The sequence below is a fragment of the Cervus elaphus genome, chromosome 7 (assembly GCF_910594005.1).
Source record: "Cervus elaphus chromosome 7, mCerEla1.1, whole genome shotgun sequence".
In the NCBI taxonomy this organism is placed as follows: domain Eukaryota; kingdom Metazoa; phylum Chordata; class Mammalia; order Artiodactyla; family Cervidae; genus Cervus; species Cervus elaphus.
Window position 1 is genome coordinate 8,869,474 of NC_057821.1, and position 20,269 is coordinate 8,889,742.

Here is a 20,269-nt window from a genome sequence, read left to right on the forward strand (position 1 = left end):
AAGCACATTTTAGTGCCTTGCAGAGGGCAGGGAGGCCTGAGGATGAGAAAAACTCCAACAGAGGCGTGAAGGCAGCTGGACAGGGCAGATCCAGGGCTGTCCCGGGGGAACGGCTAACCCTGAGCCAGAGAACAGCTGGTGCCAATCACCAGCTGGTGAAGGAGGGACAAGGAAAAGACAGGAATACAATAAGAAAAGAACTTTATTGTTTATTAATGTTTCTGTGTAAAACTTAAGCTTTGTTGTTGTTGTTGTTTTTAAAAAGAAACCACCAAAAGGCGATTAGCTCAGTCCATCCCTTCCTCAGTCATGTGCTTCCTACCATCCTCCAAATACCATCCCAAACATTTTGGGGGCAGGGGGGAGGGGGAGGTGGTTAATCAGAGTCTGAGAGCACGATGATCTCCTCGGGATCACACTGTGTGGCCACACTCATCTGCAGGGGAGTGAGAGACAAAGAGTCAGAAAGGTCTGGAACAAAGTGGAGGAGAAGCCAAGGGAAGGACTTTATCAGAGATCAAAACTTAGGGTGGGAAAAAAGAGGGAGGAGGTAATGGGTGCAACATTCAGACAGAGAACCCCAAATGAATAATGAAAGACAATGAAGTTAGGAAACACAGCCACCCCCTCTTACCTTATAAGTACCAGGCCTGGAGGGTTGTGACTGGGGAGTGTGGGACACCCGGGTTGGAAATGGGCTACAGAGGGAGCTGGTCACCAAGCCATGGCTAGGAGAGTCCACCCTTGTGGAAGAATCAGCAACTGGAGCCATAGAAGCCAAGGGGGAAGGCGGGCTGGGCAAGGTATGTGTCTTCTGCCCGTTCTTCTTCTGCACTGCCCTTTGCATTTCCACATGGCTAAAGACAGAAACACACATGGGAGGAGGGGTGTGTGGAGCCTGAGGCTGGAGGGGGAGCGTGCAGTTTTTCCCCAGACTCCTTTCTACAATATTTCTCTCAGAAAGCCCCTTCAGTCCCTCCATGGCTTCCCTCTTTCTCCTGTTGCTGTTACCTCTTTCCTAATGGCCCAGCTTCTGTTTGCTTCTCCTTCCGAGATTTCTTGCGGGGGGGACTGGAATCCCCCCAGGTGTGAGGAGAGATGCCTCCGTTGAAGGAAGTGGAGGTGACCATGGCGGCCCCATTCTCCAACACAGTGGTGAGGAGGTCCTCTGATTTCTTGGAAGAGGAAATGTCCCTCTCCTCAGGGGAAGGGGTTGTATCCAGGGGCAAGGCTTCAATCTCTAGCTCGAAGAGCTGAGACATAGGGCTCTCTTCCTTCAGGGGCAGCTCCTCAAGGTGCTCTTCCCTGCTTTCAGCAACTACATTAGAGGGGGCCGGGGGCTCTTCTGCCAGTAAAGATGGTGACTCTGTGAGTCTTTTGTTTTGCTGCTCCTCTGAGGACCCACTGTTCCCTTTATGAGGTTCCAGGTTCTTTTCAGTGGAGATCGCTAGTGGGGACATGGGGCTCTTATCTCCATCCTTCCCTGGAAAAAAGGAAAAGAGCAGACTGGCAGCAAAAGAACTGGGGGAAAGAAAACTGCCGAGAGGACACTGAGAGTAAGAGGAAGAAGGAAAGGATCTCAAAGAGGGGGCTCATGCCCAACAGAGCAGAGAGCTGACACATGAGAAGACTGTTTCCTTGACATACCTGCTTCCTCCTCCTCCTCCTCCTCCTCTTCATCGTCCCCCTGACCTTCCTTCATCTGTTCCAGATCCTCCTCTTCTTCGGAATCTGTGGCCTCATCTTCTTCCTCCTCATCTTCCTCCTCTTCCTCTTCCTCTTCTTCCTCCTCCTCTTCACTTTCCTCATCTTCTTCATCATCGATCTCAACCTTGGAAGTGGTAGGACACTCCTGGGATGCCATCCCACTAGGGCCCTGCAGAGGACAAAGGAGTTTCCTAAAGGAATCTGTTGCCCCATTCTCAAAGGAATGCTTCTTGCATTCCTGCTGCACACGCCATGATCAGTCACCCCAGACTCCCTCCTGGCCAGTGCAGGGGAAGGACAAGGTCTCTCCTTTCATACCTCACCAGAATCCAACGAGGATTTGGGGGTATCTTCAGAATGGGAAGAGGTGGCCTGGGGGAGCCGGGCTCTTCTCTTCTGTCTCTCGCTCTCCTCACTCTTGTCTTGCATCATTGCGTACTTGGAGATGACCTCATCCAGCCGGCTCATAGCCAAGCTCCGGTTCTCCCGCAGGCGCCGGGCCAGGACAGGATCTGACAGTGCGGGATCAATGCCTGTGTGGGAATATATAAAGTCAGTGTAGTCACCCAGAACTCTAGAAGAAGGAACTAAAGAGATGCCCGCTCACCACACACACCTGACAAACGAAGGTTACCAAGGAGCATCTCACTAATGCCTACCTGGCCTATAGTCATCTGTGAGGTGACAGCCAAAGTTGTAGATGAGATCCAGGTGGCGACGCTCCTGTAACCTGATGCCCACATCTCGGAAGGCATCCTGAGCCATGAGCTGGAGCTGCTGTCGGGGGAGGCCAAGGCTGTGCCGAGCAGCTGCCTTCTCTACGGCCCGCAGTACATCGCCATAGTCAGGGAAGGTATCAGGCCCTGGCTTGTTGATGAGCCGCTCAATGCGCCTGTTGACCTCTGGGTAGCGGGTACCACGGTAGGGGATGCGCTGCTCTATGACTCGGCCTGTCAGTGAAGAGCAGTCTTTCAGCTCACACAGCCGCCCAAAGAGACGGATCAGCTTACGCTTCAACCTTGCTTCCTGCAGGTAAGTGGAGTCTGGGTCATCCAATTCTGAGAGATCCAACTCCTTTTCTTGCAGTCGCCGGATCTCTGCCACATACAGTGCCAGCAGCTGCTCCAAGCGCTGGATCTGCCGCCGTGAACCACGGGTCCTTGGGGCCTCAGAGGCAGTGGTCTCAGCATTTGGGTCCGAGGAGGGGTCTGTGGGAGGGTTATTCCCAGAGGGTTCACTAGAGGTGGTGGCAGCAGGGGCCAGGTTCAGCTTCTTCTTGGCTGAGTGGGCCTTGAGAACCGTGCAGAGCTCATTAATGTAGACATAGAGCTTAGCTGGCCGGTTCTGGGCCCGAGAGAGGACCCGAGAGAGGATGTTGCAGAACTCCGCCGAGGCCAAAAACAGAGGGTGGGCTCGCTGCTGCCGGTTATAGAGGAACGGGACCACCTCAGGGTGGTCCGCCGTCTGCGTCTTACACAGTTCAAGGAACTGGAAGGTTCACGGGGGAAAAGGGAGGGGAAAAAGATAAAGGATAGGGTTGAGAGAAAGGTGAGGTGGGGTTAGTGGGGGACAAAGGACAGGAGAGCCAATCAGCCATCCCCCTCCCTGGGGCACGACAGTCTTCTCCCCTAAAGCTCACCTCTTCAAACAGCTTCTCATTCTCCAACTTGTAGCATTTCTTGCCGCCCGAACTACTGCTTCCTCCAGCCCCATGGGGCTGAGAGGAGCCAGGGGCTTCTGCCCTGGGTGAGGCCGGATTAGGGGGTGGGTGGGAGGGCCCTGGCTGAGCAGCTGCTTCATCTTCATCATCATCATCCAGCACGATGATGCTGTTAGCGGTGGCCATAGGGGATCAAATCCCCCGGAGGGAGGAAGTGTTGGGGATTTCGTAATTCCTGCTGGAAGGGGATGGGGACTCAGACAAGAGCCCCTCCAGCATCGCCCCATCCCTTCATCTCACACGTTTCCCAGTCTTCTTGGGTTTCAAAAGCACCCAGCCATGCCCAACAGTGTCCTCATTGCCTAGCTTCAGCAAGCGTTAGTACTATTATGTTTTTCTGGCCCTTTACCGTGGGAGTTTCAAAGCTTCTGAAAACCTTAAGTCCCACCACCAGCCCCACCCCCCCCCCCCCCACCTATATCCGGTCTTTTTCAGTATCGTTTTCCCACTATTTCTCAGAGTTGGCAAGTTGATTCTTCCTCTCAACCCCTGGACTACCTCTTACGCTGCACTCCAGATTTCCTTGACATCCCCTCGAACAGATTCCACAGCCCCGTTGGCACCACCGTTCTCCCTGTTCGCTCTCTCTCACACATATCAAATCTATACCCTCACCCCATTCCGAAAGATAACCCCAACTCGGAGACCCTCTGAGAAGGAGGTTCCCTCCCAACAACCCACTCCCTTTTCTCCTACTTAAATTATCTCTATATTCCACCCTCTGATGGGTCTCCTCAAACCGAAGCGTTAGGTTGAAGATATTTCACCTCAAGTCCCCTCCTTCTCACCCCACCCTAATTTCCCCCATTCTCTCTCAGTGACCTGTAACCGATTGTGAGCTCCACGCCGGGCTCTCCCGATTCCTCTCAGATTCCAGCCCTGAGTCCAGTCCTTCCCCTAAATGAGCTTCCCGCCAAGTCCCCCTCCCCCAGTTCAGCCCCTGGCCGCCCCACTCCCCTTCAGGGATAGGAAGGAAGATCCCACAGCTTGCCCCTCAGACTCAGCGCCCGGGACTCCCCAGTACCTCTCCCTCGACATTCCTGCCCCCGCCTTCGCTCCCCACACCGTCCGGCCCCCACCTCAGAAACGGTCTCTCGAGGCGACCCTCTCCGCTGATCTCAGAACCTCGCATGGTTCCCTCCGTCTTCCTTCCCCCTCCCACCGCGGGCCCTACTCCGTACCGGAAGCCGCGGAGTTTCCGCCCACACGCCCTGGGCGCGGCCATGTTGTCGCACGGAATCCAGTGTCCCCGTGAGGCAGGAAGGAAGGTAGGACCGCCCCACCTAGAGCCTCCAGTGCCGCCCACATAGTCTGCGGCTCCTTTCACCCTGACCTGCAGGGGGCGGATTTGTCGCCTCTGGGCGTCCTAAATAACTGGGGGCCGCCATTTTGTCGTACGACTCTGGCTACGCCGGGACTGGGGCGCGCCGTCTGTGGAGCTCTTTTCAGCCGGTGCTTCCGCGACTCCGCCAATCAGAAACTTCCCGCATCCCGGCCCAACCTCCGGCTAGTCGCGTGCGGGGAGGACTGATCCACCTTTCTACGTTGGGGAGGTGGGGTGGGGGGAGTAACGGAACAGCTGGGGGTGAGGAATTGGGCCCTCCAAGGCTGAACGGGGATGCAAGGAAAGGCAAGAGTCTCTTAAAAGGGAAATAAAACCTTTTCTATCCGCTGGGCTTTTGACAAGCCTTGTGGCACTACTTTCCTACCTGCAAGGTCCCAGTTTCCGCGGCTCAATCGACTGTACCTGTCATTCCTTTCTGGTCTGCGCGCTCCCTTGCAGCTGCCCAGAAGCTACTTCTACATCCAGGTGCCTACATCTCCCAATCATGAAGTCATAACACATGCATACAAACGAGCACAACACGCTATACAAATGTGTTGTTATTATTATTGCGATTGTTGGTGTGCTTTTCAAGCTCCACCACAGAACTAATGACCGACCAACCAAATAGGTGGGACCTAGTTGGTTCTCCGTCGTTTTCTGGAGGGGGTTCCCGAGGCGCAGGCGCTGATGACAAGGAGGCTTTGTCCAGGAGCTCTAGGGCCTGAGGACAGGCGATGTGGGAAGGGGGCTCTGAGCAGAATCTGTAAGAGCTGTGAGAAGAAACGAGGCTCGTAAAATACCTTGAGTCTCGTCTCCTCCTCTTCCTCTGGGAGAGCTGATGAAGAAAGAGAGAAGAAACCAACATTGGCGCCCGCCTCGCCCACATCCTCACCCTAAACCAATTTTAGGGACACTGGAGGGGCTCGAAGAGGCAAAGCTAGGCCCAAAGGTGAGCTTCTGAGGAAACCGGAAAGGTTAACATGGTTCCAGTCGCTGAGTTTCCCGCATCCTTGAGAATTCCACAGAGGGTGAGCATCTTGCCACTTTCTAGGACCACAGTCTCTTACATCCCCAAGCCCTCAGAGTTCCAGAACCTCAAACCCTCACTCCCATTAAAGAATCCCACACCACTGCTGTCCAGTCGTCTAAGCCTGTAGTCTTCAAAATGAAGACTCGCCTAAGGGTACTCGGATTCGGGACATGTAAAGGATTAATTTCCAGAGTCTCAGTTTTCTCAAAATTTGTTTTCCTGAATAAATACCTGCACTAGAGCTTCTTCCTCTACTCTTTTACAATAGACTTTCTCCCTCTCTATTTAAAAAGAAAAAAAAAAAAGATAGTTCTTAGCCATGAAATCTCCTAGGGATAACTTTATCTTGTTTTACCTTGGTTGTTTTTTGTTTGTTTTGGGCCACGCCCTGACTCTTGCAGGGATCTTAGTTCCCCAGCCAGGGATGGAACTGGCTCCCAGCGCCAGCAATGAAAGAACCAAGTCCTTTGGGATTCTCCACGCAAGAATATTGGAGTGGGTTGCCATTTCTTTCTCCAGGGGATCTTCTGGACCCAGGGATCGAACCCGGGTCTCCCGCTTTGGAGGCAGACGCTTTAACCTCTGAGCCACCAGGGATTTCCCTTACCTTGTGTTAAACAAAGAGACATGTAACAGTATTGTAATGTAATTATCCTCTAATTAAAAAAAAAAAAAGACATGTAGCCTATTTCTTTTAAGGTACCATAAACAACATCTCATCTATCTCATTTTAAATGTACTTTTAATATTAATTATTATTAAAAGAATATTAATATTCTTGCCTGGAAAATCCCATGGATGGAGGAGCCTGGTAGGCTACAGTCCATGAGGTCGCAAAGAGTCTGACATGACAGCTACTTCACTTTTTAAAATATTAACAGTTATGAAAATGTGTACAATCTTTGTTATTTAATCACTTCTGCTCTCATAATAATTGTAATGATAACCCAGAAGAAATATTTCTAAAAACCTAGAGTTTTATGGTCACGAGAAAGAAAAATATTTTTCATCTCAATTATAATATATATATGTAAGAAAGTGTGATAGAGGACTTCCCTGGTCATCCAGTGGTTAAGACTCTGTGCTTCCATTGCAGGAGGCCTGCCTTAGATCCCTGGTAGAGGAACTAAGATTCCCCCGTGGGTGCAACCAAAGAAAAAAAACATTTAAGTCTGATAAACTGGTCAATAAAAGACTTTCAAGTATAAAAGCATAAAATTGCGGGGAAGTTGAATGGTAACAGGAGTTCTAGGAGAATAGAGAATGATGGATTAAGAAAAGGCAAGATTCCCAATTATATTTTTTAGTGAGGGCTAGTGGATATCATCACTCTGATATTTCAATTCCCCTGGACACACAAAAGATTGATTTATCTTAAAAAGTGAATATTTTGCATATCCCAGGAATTACATCGTTGGAACAATGTTAATTTATGATGATAAAGTTTAGATGCTTAGAAGTGCTTGAGAAGTACAAACTTTTTCGAAATTATTTCCTGAAGTATAGGTGCAGAAATTTTAAGACAGTTGCTCTCAGCTATCCAAGTGGCCCTCCAAAGCCCCTAACAGTGCCATTCCCCTCCACCCTGTATCACCTCTCACCTCTGTGCCAGGGCAAGAGTACGTTTATAGGAAAGGTGGTCACAATTCCAGCACCTCCTCCTTCTCAGGTGTTCTCAGGAGCCAGTCCTCAAACTTTGCCCAAGGTAGCAGCCATAGCAGCTTACAAACAGCCTCCAGCATCAGTAGTGTCACGATGAGGACCAGGAAGATAAAGAAGGCTTTGTCCATGGCCCGCCGCAGGGGACCCCTGGGAGGAGTGGGATGTCGGGCAAATGCCAGAAATACATCCTCCTCATCCACATCGCCCTCCTCCTCGGCCATTCTAACCCACAGTCTGACCGCTGGCTTGAGTGAGGTGGCTGGGATGGAAGCCCTTAGTCAGCCTTGCCAGGATTAAGGGGAGTGATGCCGGCAAGTCCTGCACCTGCCCAGCTTGACCCTAATTCCCCCAACCAAGAGGAAAAAAGGAGAGGAAGGCCTCTGAGTCTTTGAATGATCAATGCAATGTGAATGATCTGGAATAAATAATTCCTAAACTCTGTCCAGCTTTTGGGCTTCCCAGATGGTTCAGTGATAAAAGAATCCGCCTGCCAATGCAGGAGACACTGTTGGATCCCTGGGTCCGGACGATCCCCTGGAGGAGGACATGGCAACCCACTCCAGTATTCTTGCCTGGAGCCGGAACAGAGGAGGCTGCCTATAATCCATAGAGTTGCAAAGAGTCAGACACCACTGAGCCACTGAGGACGCACACACCCACGTCCAGCTTTTTAAACTTGTGTTTCGGGAACTGAAGGCCCAACAGAGACATGCCAGCTACAGCTGCCCAAGTCATCCTAGGTCTCTAAGATTAAGCTTCAAGGCATTAGGCCCCTACAGCCCAGGACCTAGTACCTACTGTGAGCCGGGGTCACTCAACAACCTCAACACTGGGTGGGGCTGGGGGGAGGGGAGGAACGATCTAACCTAGGCGCGGTTGGGCGGCGGGGCGGGGCGCGGGGGTGCGTGTGTGCGGGCGGCAGGGGCGGGACAGGGGGCCGCAGAAGCTGAGGCGGCTCCAGTCTGCGCAGGCGTAGTTTTTCTTCAGGTTCGGGGCCGCTGAGCTTGCTGCGCCGACACCTGGCACGCTGTCTTTGTGACTTCCAGTAAGGTTATAACTGGACTGCGGGTGCCCAAGCGGAGGTTTATAAAAAGAGAAAGACAGTGGTTGGCCAGCGGAGCGACGGTTAACGATAGGGACTTAACTATTGAGGCAATAATAAGGAAGGGTGAGCTGTGCTTGAGGGGCCCTGGTCTGAGAATTGCTGGTGGGAAATGTCAACAAGGACATTGGGACAAGGATTGAAGGCTTTTTCTTGACTCTGTTCCCCAGGCACTGGCCTGAAGCTTCGTGAGGGAAATCAAAGTCCATATGGAGACCTGCCCAACCCCGCCCCCCAAAAAATGGTGGTTGGTAGGTGGAGTGCGGAGGGAGGGAGCAGATCAAGAGGTAATAGACCTCATATCTGGAGTCACTAGGGTCTCTTAGCTAAACTCCACGTTGACCTTGATAAGAAAACAAATTTCCTTAGGAAGACCTTGTTTACCCCAAAATGGTACAACCAACGGATGTCACAGTTTGCTTAGAATCAACTCATATTATCGTTTGCTGCCGCCACAGGAAACCACATTACCAGTCAAGAAAAAGAAAGAAAGAAACTAGATCACTAGATCGGAGTCCAAACTAATTATTTATATTTTTAAATCACTCACAGCTTTGTTTTTAAAATAATATTATTTATGGCTGTTCTGGCTCTTTGTGGCTGTGTGGGCATTTTTTCCTAGTTGGGGCAAGCGGGGGAGACTCCCTAGTCGCCTATGCACGGACTTATTGCAGTGGCTTCTCTTCTTGCCGAGCAAGGCCTGTAGGTGCGTGTAGGCTTCTTGAGCTCAGTAGTTGCTGCTTCCTCAGCTCTAGAGCACAGGCTCAGTAGTTGTGGCACGTGGGCTTAATTGCTCCCCAACATGTGGGATGTTTTCCCGATTAGGGATTGAACCCAGAACGTGTCCCCTGCATTGGCAGAGGGATTCTTTACCACTGAGCCACCAGGGAAACGCCATACTAATCATTTATGAGTTGTGTTAATTAAACAAGGAGAACATTAGACTGAGGTGGCTCTGATGCCCTGGCAGTCTACTGAAGCCAAAATCTAAACCTATGAATGCCTCAAGATCAGGTAATCAAGAAACTAGAGGAGGGACTTGCCTGAAGTGGTTAAGCATCTGCACTTTGCACTACAGGTCCCACTGAGTTGGGTAAACTAAGGTCCCAAATGCTGCATGGGCAGGCCCAAACCCGCTCCCCCGACCCGCCAAAAAAAAAAAGAAACACTGAAAGACAGTCACACACAGCCAACTGGGTTAACCTATAGCCAACCAAATAATTTCCTTTCTCTGTGTCCACATTTTCTCCATTTAAGTCTTTCCCCTGGGTCAGGTCTGAGGATGTTCAAACTACCTGTGCAGTTGTGCTCCTTTCACAGGCTAGCAAGGTAATGCTCAAAATCCTTTAAGCTAGGCTGAACCTACTTCCAAGCCAGTACGTGAACCATGTACTTTCAGATATACACGCTGGATCTAGAAAAGGCGGAGGAACCAGACATCAAATTGCCAACATCCGTTGGATCATAGAAAAAGCAAGAGGATTCCAGAAAAACATCTGCTTCATTGATTGATTACATTAAAGCTTTTGGCTGTGGCTCACAACAAACTGGAAAATTCTTAAAAGAGATGGGAATATCAGACCACCTTGCCTGCTTCCTGAAAAACCTGTATGCAGGTCAAGAAGCAACAGATAGAACCAGACATGGAAAAACAGTTCAGTTCAGTTGCTCAGTCGTATCTGACTCTTTGCGACCCCATGGACTGCAGCATGCCAGGCTTCCCTGTCCATCACCAACTCCTGGAGCTTGCTCAAATTCATGTCCATCCAGCCATCAGAGCTGGAGTCAGTGATGCCATCTAGCAATCTCATCCTCTGTCTTCCCTTTCTCCTCCTGCCTTCAGTCTTGCCCAGCATCAGGGTCTTTTCCAATAAGTCAGTTCTTCGAATCACGTGGCCAGAGTATTGGAGCTTCAACTTCAGCATCAGTCCTTCCAATGAATATTCAAGACTGATTTCCTTTAGGATTTACTGGTTGGATCTCATTGGAGTCCAAGGGACTCTCAAGAGTCTTCTCCAGCACCACAGTTTGAAAGCATCAGTTCTTCAGTGCTCAGCTTTCTTTATGGTCCAACTCTCACATCCATACATACATGACTACTGGAAGAACCATAGCTTTGACTAGACAGACCTTTGTTGGCAAAGTAATGTCTCTCTTTTTAATAAGCTGCCTAGGTTTGTCATGGGCTTCCCTGATAGCTTAGTTGGTAAAGAATCTGCCTGCAATGCAGGAGCCCCGGGTTCGATTCCTGGGTCAGGAAGATCTGCTGGAGAAGGGATAGGCTACGCACTCAAGTATTCTTGGGTTTCTTTTGTGGCTCAGCTGGTAAAGAATCCGTCTTCCAATGTGGGAGACCTGGGTTCTATCCCTGGGTTGGCAAGATTCCCTGGAGAAGGGAAAGGCTACCCACTCCAGTATTCTGGCCTGGAGAATTCCATGGACTGTATAGTCCATGGGGTTGCAAAGAGTTGGACAAAACTGAGCGATTTTCACTTCATTTCACTAGGTTTGTCATAGCTTTTCTTCCAAGGAGCAAACAAGCGTCTTTTACTTTCATGGCCGCAGTCACCATCTGCAGTGCTTTTGGAGCCCCCCCAAATAAAGTCTCTCACTGTTTCCATTGTTTCCCCATCTATTTGCCATGAAGTGATGGAACTGAATGCCATGATCTTTGTTTTCTGAATGTTGAGTTTTAAGCCAGCTTTTTCACTCTCCTCTTTCACTTTCATCAAGAGGCTGGCTCTTTAATTCCTCTTCGATTTCGGCCATAAGGGTGGTGTCATCTGCATATCTGAGGTTATTGATATTTCTCCTGGCAATCTTGATTCCAGCTTGTGCTCCATCCAGCTCGGCATGTGGCGTGATGCACTCTGCATAGAAGTTAGCTTTGTCTTACTCCTTTCCCAATTTGGAACCAGTCTGTTGTTCCATGTTCAGTTCTAACTGTTGCTTCCTGACCTGTGTACAGATTTCTCAGGAGGCAGGTAAGGTGGTCTGGTATTTCCATCTCTTGAAGAACTGTCCACAGTTTGTTGTCAGCCACACAGTCAAAAGCTTTAGTATATTCAGTGAAGCAGAAGTAGATGTTTTTCTGGAATCCTCTTGCTTTTCCTATGATCCAATGAATGTTGGCAATTTGATCTCTGGTTCCTCCGCCTTTTCTAAATCCAGCTTGAACATCTGGAATTTCTTGGTTCACATACTGTTGAAGCCTCACTTGGAGAATTTTGAGCATTGCTTTGCTAGGATGTGAGATGAGTGCATTGTGCGGTAGTTTGAGCATTCCTTGGCATTACCTTTCTTTGGGATTGGGATGAAAACTGATCTTTTCCAGTCCAGAGGCCACTGCTGAGTTTTCCAAATTTATGGGCACATTGAGTGCAGCACTTTCACAGCATCATCTTTTAGGATTTGAAATAGCTCAACTGGAATTCCGTCATCTCCACTAGCTTTGTTTGTAGTGATGCTTCCTAAGCCCCACTTGACTTTGCATTCCAGGATGTCTGGCTCTAGGTGAGTGATCACTCTATCTTGGTTATCTGGGTCATTAAGACCTTTTTTTGTATAGTTCTTCTGTGTATTCTTGTCACCTTTTCTTAATATCTTCTGCTTCTGTTAGTTCCCTACCATTTCCGTCCTTTATTGAGCTCATCTTTGCATGAAATGTTCCCTGGGTATCTCTAATTTTCTTGAAGAGATCTCTAGTCTTTCCCATTCTATTGTTTTCCTCTATTTCTTTGCATTGATCACTGAGGAAGGCTTTCTTATCTCTCCTTGCTATTCTTTGGAACTCTGCATTCAGATGGGTATATCTTTCCTTTTCTCCTTTGCCTTTTGCTTCTCTTCTCTTTTCAGCTATTTGTAAGGCTTTTTTGGACTTTTTGCATTTTGCTTTTTTACATTTCTTTTTCTTGGGGATGGTCTTGGTCACTGCCTTCTGTACAGTGTTACAAACCTCCATCCATAGTTTTTCAGGCACTTTATCAGATCTAATCCCTTGAATCTATTTGTCACTTCCACTGTATAATCATAAGGGATTTGATTTAGGTCATACCTAAAAGGTCTAGTGGTTTTCCCTACTTTCTTCAATTTAAGTCTGAATTTTGCAATCAGGAGTTCGTGATCTGAGCCACAGTCAGCTCCCTGTCTTGTTTTTGCTGACTGTATAGAACTTCTCCATCTTCGTTTGCAAAGAATATAATCAATCTGATTTCAGTATTGACCGTCTGGTGATCTCCATGTGTAGAGTCTTCTCTTGTGTTGTTGGAAGAGGGTGTTTGCTATGAGCAGTGTGTTCTCTTGGGACAACTCTGTTATCCTTTACCCTGCTTCATTTTGTACTCCAAGACCAAACTTTCCTGTTATTCCAGGTATGTCTTGACTTCCTACTTTTACATTCCAGTCCCCTATGATGAAAAGGACGTCTCTTTTGGGTGTTAGTTCTAGAAGGCCTGGTAGGTTATCATAGAACCATTCAACTTCAGCTTCTTCAGCATTACAGGTCAGGGAATAGATTTGGATTACTGTGATATTGAATGGTTTGCCTCAGTAATGAACAGAGATCATTCTGTCATTTTTGAGATTGCACCCAAGTACTGCATTTCAGACTCTTTTGTTGACTATGAGGGCTACTCCATATCTTCTAAGGGATTCTTGCCCACAGTAGTAGATATAATGGTCATCTGAATTAAATTCACCCATTCCAGTCCATTTTAGTTCACTGATTCCTAAAATGTCGATGTTCACTCTTGCCATCTCCTGTTTGACTACTTCCAATTTACCTTGCTTCCTGGACCTAACACTCCAGGTTGTTCTTTACAGCATCGGACTTCACTTCCATCACCAGTCACATCCACAAATGGGCGTTGCTTTCACTTTGGCTCTGTCTCTTCATTCTTTCTGGAGTTATTTCTCCACTCTTCTCCAGTAGCATATTGGGCACCTACCGACCTGGGTAGTTCGTATTTCAGTGTCATATCTTTTTGCCTTTTCATAGTGTTCATGGACTGATTCAAAATTGGGAAAGCAGTAAGACAAGGTTGTATATTGTCATTCTGCTTATTTAACTTCTGTGCAGAGTACATCATGTGTAATGCTGGGCTGAATCACAAGCTAGAATCAAGATTGCCGAGAGAAATATCAACAAACTCAAATATGCAGATGATACCACCCTGATGGCAGAAAGCTAAGAGGAACTGAAGAGCCTCTTGATCAAGGTGAAAGAGGAGAGTGAAAAAGCTAGTTTAAAACTCAACATGAAAAAAAACTAAGATCATGGCATCTGGTCCCATCACTTGATGGCAAATAGATGGGGGGGAAATGGGAACAGTGGCAGATTTTATTTTCTTGGGCTCCAAAATCACTGCAGACAATGACTGCAGTCATGAAATTAAAAGATGCTTGCTCCTTGGGAAAAAAAGCTATGACAAACCTAGACAGCATATTAAAAAGCAGAGACAACACTTTGCTTAAAAAGGTTTATCTACTGGGAAGACCCAGAGGAATCGGGTGGAGAGGGAGGTGGGAGGGGGGATCGGGATGGGGAATACGTGTAAATCTATGGCTGATTCATATCAATGTATGACAAAATAAATAAATAAATAAATAAAAATTAAATAAATAAATAAAGGTTTTTTTGGGGAAAAAAAAAAAAGGTTTATCTAGTCAAAGCCATGGTTTTTTCAATAGTCATGTATGGATGTGAGAGTTGGACCATAAAGAAAGCTGAGTGCTGAAGAATAGATGCTTTCAAACTGTAGTACTGGAGAAGATTTTTGAGAGTCCCTTAAACAGCAAGGATATCTAACCAGTCCCTGAATATTCATTGGAAGAACTGATGCTGAAGCTGAAGCTCCAACATTTTGGCCTCCTGATACAAAGAGCCGACTCACTGGGAAAGACCCTGATGCTGGGAAAGACTGAGGGCAGGAGGAGAAGCGGGCAACAGAAGATGAAATGGTTGGATGGCATCACCGACTCAATAGACATGAGTTTGAGCAAACTCTGGGAGATAGTGAAGGACAGAGGAAATCTTGTGTGCTGCAGTCCATGAGGTCGAAAAGAGTTGGACACAACTGAGTGACTGAACAACAATAGCAACAGGTCTGAGGAGGGTTCATTACCACTTCTGGTTTGACACTATACCATTCCATGCATTTTTGCTCAAATAAACTTAAAAATTTTAACATGCTTCATTTTAACATTAACAGTTGTGTGAGCAGGACCTTGGACGAGTCACCTGATGTCATGAAGGACAATGAAATAAGATTTTCTTTTGGGTAAATTATGAAATGGTGTGTAAATATAATGTATCAATTTCTGATACCTTCACTGTGTCTCAGATAAGTTTGCAATAATGCCACCCAAACACATTCATCATCTCCTTATAGTTCCTTCCCCATGGTAGGTTCAAAACTAGGATCTTGTGTAATACATAAACCCAGCACTTTACTGAATTTAAAAATTTTTGAAGCAGTTTAAAACTTACAGAAAACATTTAAGAACAATACCAGGGACTCTGGTTGCCGGGAGCCGTTATGGGGGGGTCCCGCCCGTGACGAGGTCATGAAGAAAATACCGGGCAGGCAAGGCCGCCCGGGACCCCATCCATGACGAGGTCACGAGGAAAGAACCTGACAGGCAAGGCCATCTAGGATAAGGGACCCTCCAGGTTGGCCTCGGCCTCTACCCCACCCTGTATCCTCCCCGCTTTTTCTGCTGTTGTTCTTGTTTGCCCTATTGCAGATTTTTGTGTTGCCTGCCGAGAGCTCTCCTGCTCCTCTTTCACTGAATGAGGACCAACTGAAAACCCTAATTAATAAATCTTCTGGACGCTGGTACCCTATGAAGAGGCCAGGGATGAAGGAAATGCTTCAATTCAAACCCTTTTGCTGGCATTCTGGCTTGTTTGATAAATGTGTGCTCTCATTGCACAGAATGCTCATGATTGTTCTAAACACCCTAAACACAGTACGCTAACAAAAGAAACTATTAAGCATAGGTCCCTCCGCGGGGCGAGAAAAGCCCCACAAATATTATAGCCACAAATGTGCCTAATAGAAAATAGTTTAGATAGAGATTAGCTGGTGACTTTTTGCAGGTAATTAACTTTTGGACTAAGAGCCTGTTTTGTGCCATATCTGCTGTTTTTGCAATCCTTTGCATTTTTGTTCTGTAAAAAATGTAATCCTATCTAATTGCCTTGGAGATGACACCTAATAGAAAGAAAATAGATTAACCACAAAAAAAGACAGGGTCGGCTACTGAAGTTGCTTAAAGTTGCACGAGGAGCAAGCCATAAATTGTCAACAGGCCTGATAGCCAAAAGATTTTATACATAGAGATTAACCTTTAAAAAGGCCCTAATAGGCACAGAGCCCTTTGGGGGGGTGAGAAAGCCCTATTAGAGAATACAAAAAAATATTGTTTTAAAAGTGGTTATTAGATCAACGTTTGATTGATGTTAATGTGCTGAGGTTGTGCAGTGGAAACTATTGTTAATATAGTTGGAGATCTAGAAAAATAAGAGTTTAGCCCTAGTGTAAAAACAATAAGATAATTGTTAATTTTAACCAGGAGTGCTAAACAGGGGCTGCCTCACCAGAGCCACAGAGTCTTTGTGTGTTAAACTTTTTAGATAAATTTAGCTGAGAACTTCTGCAAAAAGACTGACTTTTATGTTAACAAGATTGTATTTTTATTATGTTGCAACCTGCTGTCTCATGAGACTGCCAATTTTCTGTTTTCTGCTAACCTCAAGGCCAGAAGATAATGTACAAAAAAATCTATGGAAAAAGACTCTCATAAACAAAAATATACAGAGCACACGTGGTTTCATGAAGGACAAGCTGATGTAATGTTAAACTAAGTCTGTATGCTTATCTGCCCCTTAGAAATGTACCAACTTAGGGTATAAAGGCTACGGTGAAAAATAAAGCAACTGCCAGACTCTGCTGCACATTCCTGGTCTGGTCTCTTTCTTTCTCTCTCTCTCGCTCTCTCCCTAGCAGACTTGGCCCTATCAAGGCCGGTCCTACATGTCTCTCTCTCGCCGACGCCGTTCATCCTGAGGGTTCCCCTGGATCCTGCTGGGGCTGGACCCCGGCATCTGGTGTCCTTTCCCCCCAGTTCCCCATTTGTCAACATTTGGCTCTGTTTGCTTATTTCTCTCAACCCCAATATAACCATCTGTTATGAGCTGAATTGTGTCTCCAAAATGCAAATATTGAAGCCTTAACTCCCAGTACCTCCAGATATGATCTTATTTGGAAATAGGGTTGTTGCAGATGTAATTGGTTAAATTAAATTGAAATCATACTACAGTAAGTGGACCCTTAATTCAATATGACTGATGTTCTTATAAAGGGAAATTTGGACACAGACCTGCATGTCATGAGAATATCATGTGAACATGAAGGCAGAGATAGGGTTTCTGTTTCTACAAGCCAAGGAATGCCAAAGATTGCCAACAGACCATGAAAAGTTACGGGAGAGGCATGGTATAGACTTTTCTGTCATAGCCCTCGGAGAGAACCAACCCTGCCGACACTTAGTTTTCTTTTTTTTTTTTTTCCCCTGACACTTGGTTTTCTGACTTCTAGCCTACAGAATTGTAAGACAATCAATTTCTGTGGTTTAAGCCATCCTGTTTGTAGGACTTTGTTGTGGCAAAGTCCTAGGAAAGTAATACACCATCCTATTCAGGAAACCAACACGAGTGTCCAGTTCATAGGTACCATTCAGATTTTATCCGCTCTCCCGTTAATGGCTCTTGTTTTTTCTGGTCTAGGATCACATATTGCATTTGGTTGTCACCTACCTGCAGTCTCCTCCAATGTGAGCAGCACTTCTGTATTTCTCTGTCTTCCATGAATCACTTTGAAAGAGTACAAGCTTTTCACTTCTGTAAGATATCTCTTACAGAGACAAACCTCAGTGCATGTAAGGGGAAGAGAGAAATAATGTGCCCTTCTTGTATCACATCAGAAGTTACAGGAGATGAAACCATCTCACTGTTGATGCTGCCAGACCAGTCTGGCAGGTTTCTCCACCGTAAAGCCCTAACTGTCCCTTTGTAGTTCCTAAGTATCTGGCACATCATCAAATCTCCACCTTTCTGCTTTATCATCATTCACTGATGACTCTCATCGGAATAAGCATGAAGATGTTTATTAAATGGTGATTTTTTTTTTATTCCATCATTTTTTTTTCAGTTTTTGGTAAACAGTCTGCTATAAAGAGAAATTTCTTTCTCCTTTCTTTATTTATGTCATATGAACTCATTGATTCCTATTTTATTCAATGAATTGTAATCCATTATTACCATAAGTATTTATATTGTCTGGGCCCATGCATTTCTATTTTGTGTCATTAATTGTAATCAGTTACTATTATCATCATCAATTTTATGCACAAGTAATTCCAAATTTGGGCATCTCCAGGCTCTGAGCTTCATGCCCACCAGCCCCTACCACTCCCACAGGAGGGGACGGGAAGCCCACGGGCCTGCTGGTGCAAGTGAAGTCCACAGCAGGAGCATCTGAGCTGCCCCAGCAGCAGTGCCCCATGGGTTCCTAGCTGGTGCAGGGAGAGAGGAGTGGGAAGCAGTTCCCTGATAGTGGCTTGGACCCCTCTACTTGTCATCAGGCACCACTGAGGAGGTCCTGTGCAAGCTGGGCAAGCAGTGAGACATCCTGGTGCTGATGGGGCTGAAGATGAAGAATGTGAAGGGCAGCATCCTCACCTGTGTCTCAAGAGCTCGGAGAGAAGGATCACCTGCTGGCCATTGGCAGTGTGTGTGTGCTCAGTCATGTCCAACTCGCCAGGCTCCTCTGTCTATGGGATTTCTCAGGCAAGAATATTGAAGCAGGTTGCCTTTTCCTACTCCAGGGGATCTTCCCGACCCAGGGATTGAACCCACATCTCTTGTGTCTCTTACATTGCAGGTGGATTCTTTACCACTGAGCCATCGTAGAAGTCTTGCTGCCCATGGCTATCATTTACAAAAAGTGACAGAATGTGAACAAGTTCCCTTTTGGCCTTTGGGACTCCCAGATCCCTGCTGGCTTAGACCTCAGGCCCCTGCTGTTGAGCTCCCTCATACCTCTGAGGCACTGTTTGACAGTGCTGAGGCTTAGGGTAGTTGGACTCTTGCTGGTGACTTGGCACCCTCTCTTGTTGCCTCCTGAAGCAAGGTCCTGAAGTCTGGGACCTCAGACTCTGTGCTGATGACACCAGCAATTATGACTTTATCTACCTTTCCCCACCTTCACCCCCACCCAACCCCCCAAGTTTATATTGCACGTTCTGGAAAAGCAGAAGCTTCAGAACTACTTAACTTGAAACTTATCCCCTACGGATGCAGACAGGATGCTCCTGACTAGAGATTTGGGAAGACAACACTTTGAGTTTGGCCAGCAATCAGAGATCCAATAACATAAGTTCTCCTACTTCCTGTGCCTCCCCCCACCACCCCGCCCCCACCCCAAAGCAGTTTCTTGGGGGAACTGGAAGATCTCTGCTTCTTCCTCCTAGGACCTCCTCTCAGAAGGCCATTATAGGGGGATCTTGGTGACTTGTTGATGAGGATCCAGCTTGCCAGGGACTTCGGTATATCCTGTTGTTGTTTGCTACAGATTCTATTTTCTGTACAGTTAGTCAGATTAAAGTTCTCACTGTGTGTTTTTGGCAAAATGAATTAAACAGAAAGTAAGGTTAAAAAAAATTATCCCAGTTTGGCAAATGGGAAAGTCCTTCAAGCTAGCTCCTGTGTCCTTCTGCAATATCCTCAACATTATTTGATCATTTCCTTACTTTCTTTTTTCTTAAATTGTATTATTTTTTTAACACCAAAAACATTTTGTATTGAGATATAGCCAATTAACAATGTTGTGATAGTTTCAGGTGAAGAGCGAAGGGACTCAGCCATACATATACATGTATCCATTCTCCCCCAAACCCCTCTCCCATCCAGGCTGGCACATAACATTGAGCAGAGTTCCCTGTGCTATACAATAGGTCTTTGTTGGTTATCCATTTTAAGTGTAGCGGTGTGTATCTGACTCTCCCAAAGCCCCAACTATCCCTTTCCCCGTGGCAACCATAAGTTTGTTTTCTAAGTCTGTGATTTTCTTTCTGCTTTGTAAATAAGTTCTTTTGTGTTATTTCCTTTTAGATTTCACATATAAGGGATGTCATATATGTCTCCTTCTCTATCTGATATACTTCACTCAGTATGACACACTCTAGGTCCGTCCATGTTGCTATAAATGGCCTTATCTCATTCTTTTTAATGGCCGAGTAATATTCCATTGTATATGTGTACCACATTTTCTTTGTCCATTCCTCTGTCAATGGACATTAAGGTTGCTTCCCTGTCTTGGCTATTGTAAACTGCGCTGCAATGAACACTGGGGGGCCTGCATCTTTGGAGGCCATGTTTTTCTCTGGATATATGCCCAGGAGTGAGGTTGTAGGTAGCTCTATTTTTAGTTTCTTAAGGAAACTCCATACTGTTCTCCCTAGTGGTTATACCAATTTACATTCCCATCAACAGTGCAGGAGGGTTCCCTTCTCTCCATACCCTCTCTAGCATTTGTTGTTTTTGGATTTTTTTAATGATAGCCATTCTGACCAGTGTGTAGTGATACCTCACTGTAGTTTTGACTTGCATTTTTCTAATAACTAATGATGTTGAACGTCTCTCCATGTACCTAATTACCA

At 46.6% G+C, this 20,269-nt stretch overlaps 2 protein-coding genes across 5 annotated transcripts; both read right to left on the minus strand.

Moving 5' to 3' along the window:
- Positions 1-184: 184 nt before the first annotated feature.
- Positions 185-4,910, minus strand: DAXX (death domain associated protein). 4 transcript variants are annotated; one of them, XM_043907144.1, is made up of 8 exons: positions 4,609-4,910; positions 3,347-3,605; positions 2,367-3,195; positions 2,026-2,240; positions 1,648-1,876; positions 1,012-1,483; positions 635-857; positions 185-436 (listed from the first exon to the last, which is right to left on the minus strand). In XM_043907144.1, exons 2-8 carry the CDS (start codon positions 3,551-3,553, stop codon positions 377-379), a joined length of 2,235 nt encoding a protein of 744 aa, XP_043763079.1. In that variant the 5' UTR covers positions 3,554-3,605; positions 4,609-4,910; the 3' UTR covers positions 185-376. The 4 variants fall into 4 exon arrangements, with proteins under 4 accessions (XP_043763079.1, XP_043763076.1, XP_043763075.1 ...); XM_043907141.1 differs by lacking the exon at positions 4,609-4,910 and adding an exon at positions 4,507-4,599 and having other exon boundaries at positions 3,347-3,602; XM_043907140.1 differs by lacking the exon at positions 4,609-4,910 and adding an exon at positions 4,507-4,599.
- A 283-nt stretch (positions 4,911-5,193) lies between these two features.
- On the minus strand, positions 5,194-18,358 carry SMIM40 (small integral membrane protein 40). Its single transcript, XM_043908698.1, has 4 exons — positions 18,291-18,358; positions 17,367-17,423; positions 7,386-7,593; positions 5,194-5,589 (listed from the first exon to the last, which is right to left on the minus strand). The coding sequence occupies exons 1-3, from the start codon at positions 18,356-18,358 to the stop codon at positions 7,425-7,427; spliced, it is 294 nt and encodes a 97-aa protein (XP_043764633.1). The 3' UTR covers positions 5,194-5,589; positions 7,386-7,424.
- Between the last annotated feature and the right edge of the window lie 1,911 nt (positions 18,359-20,269).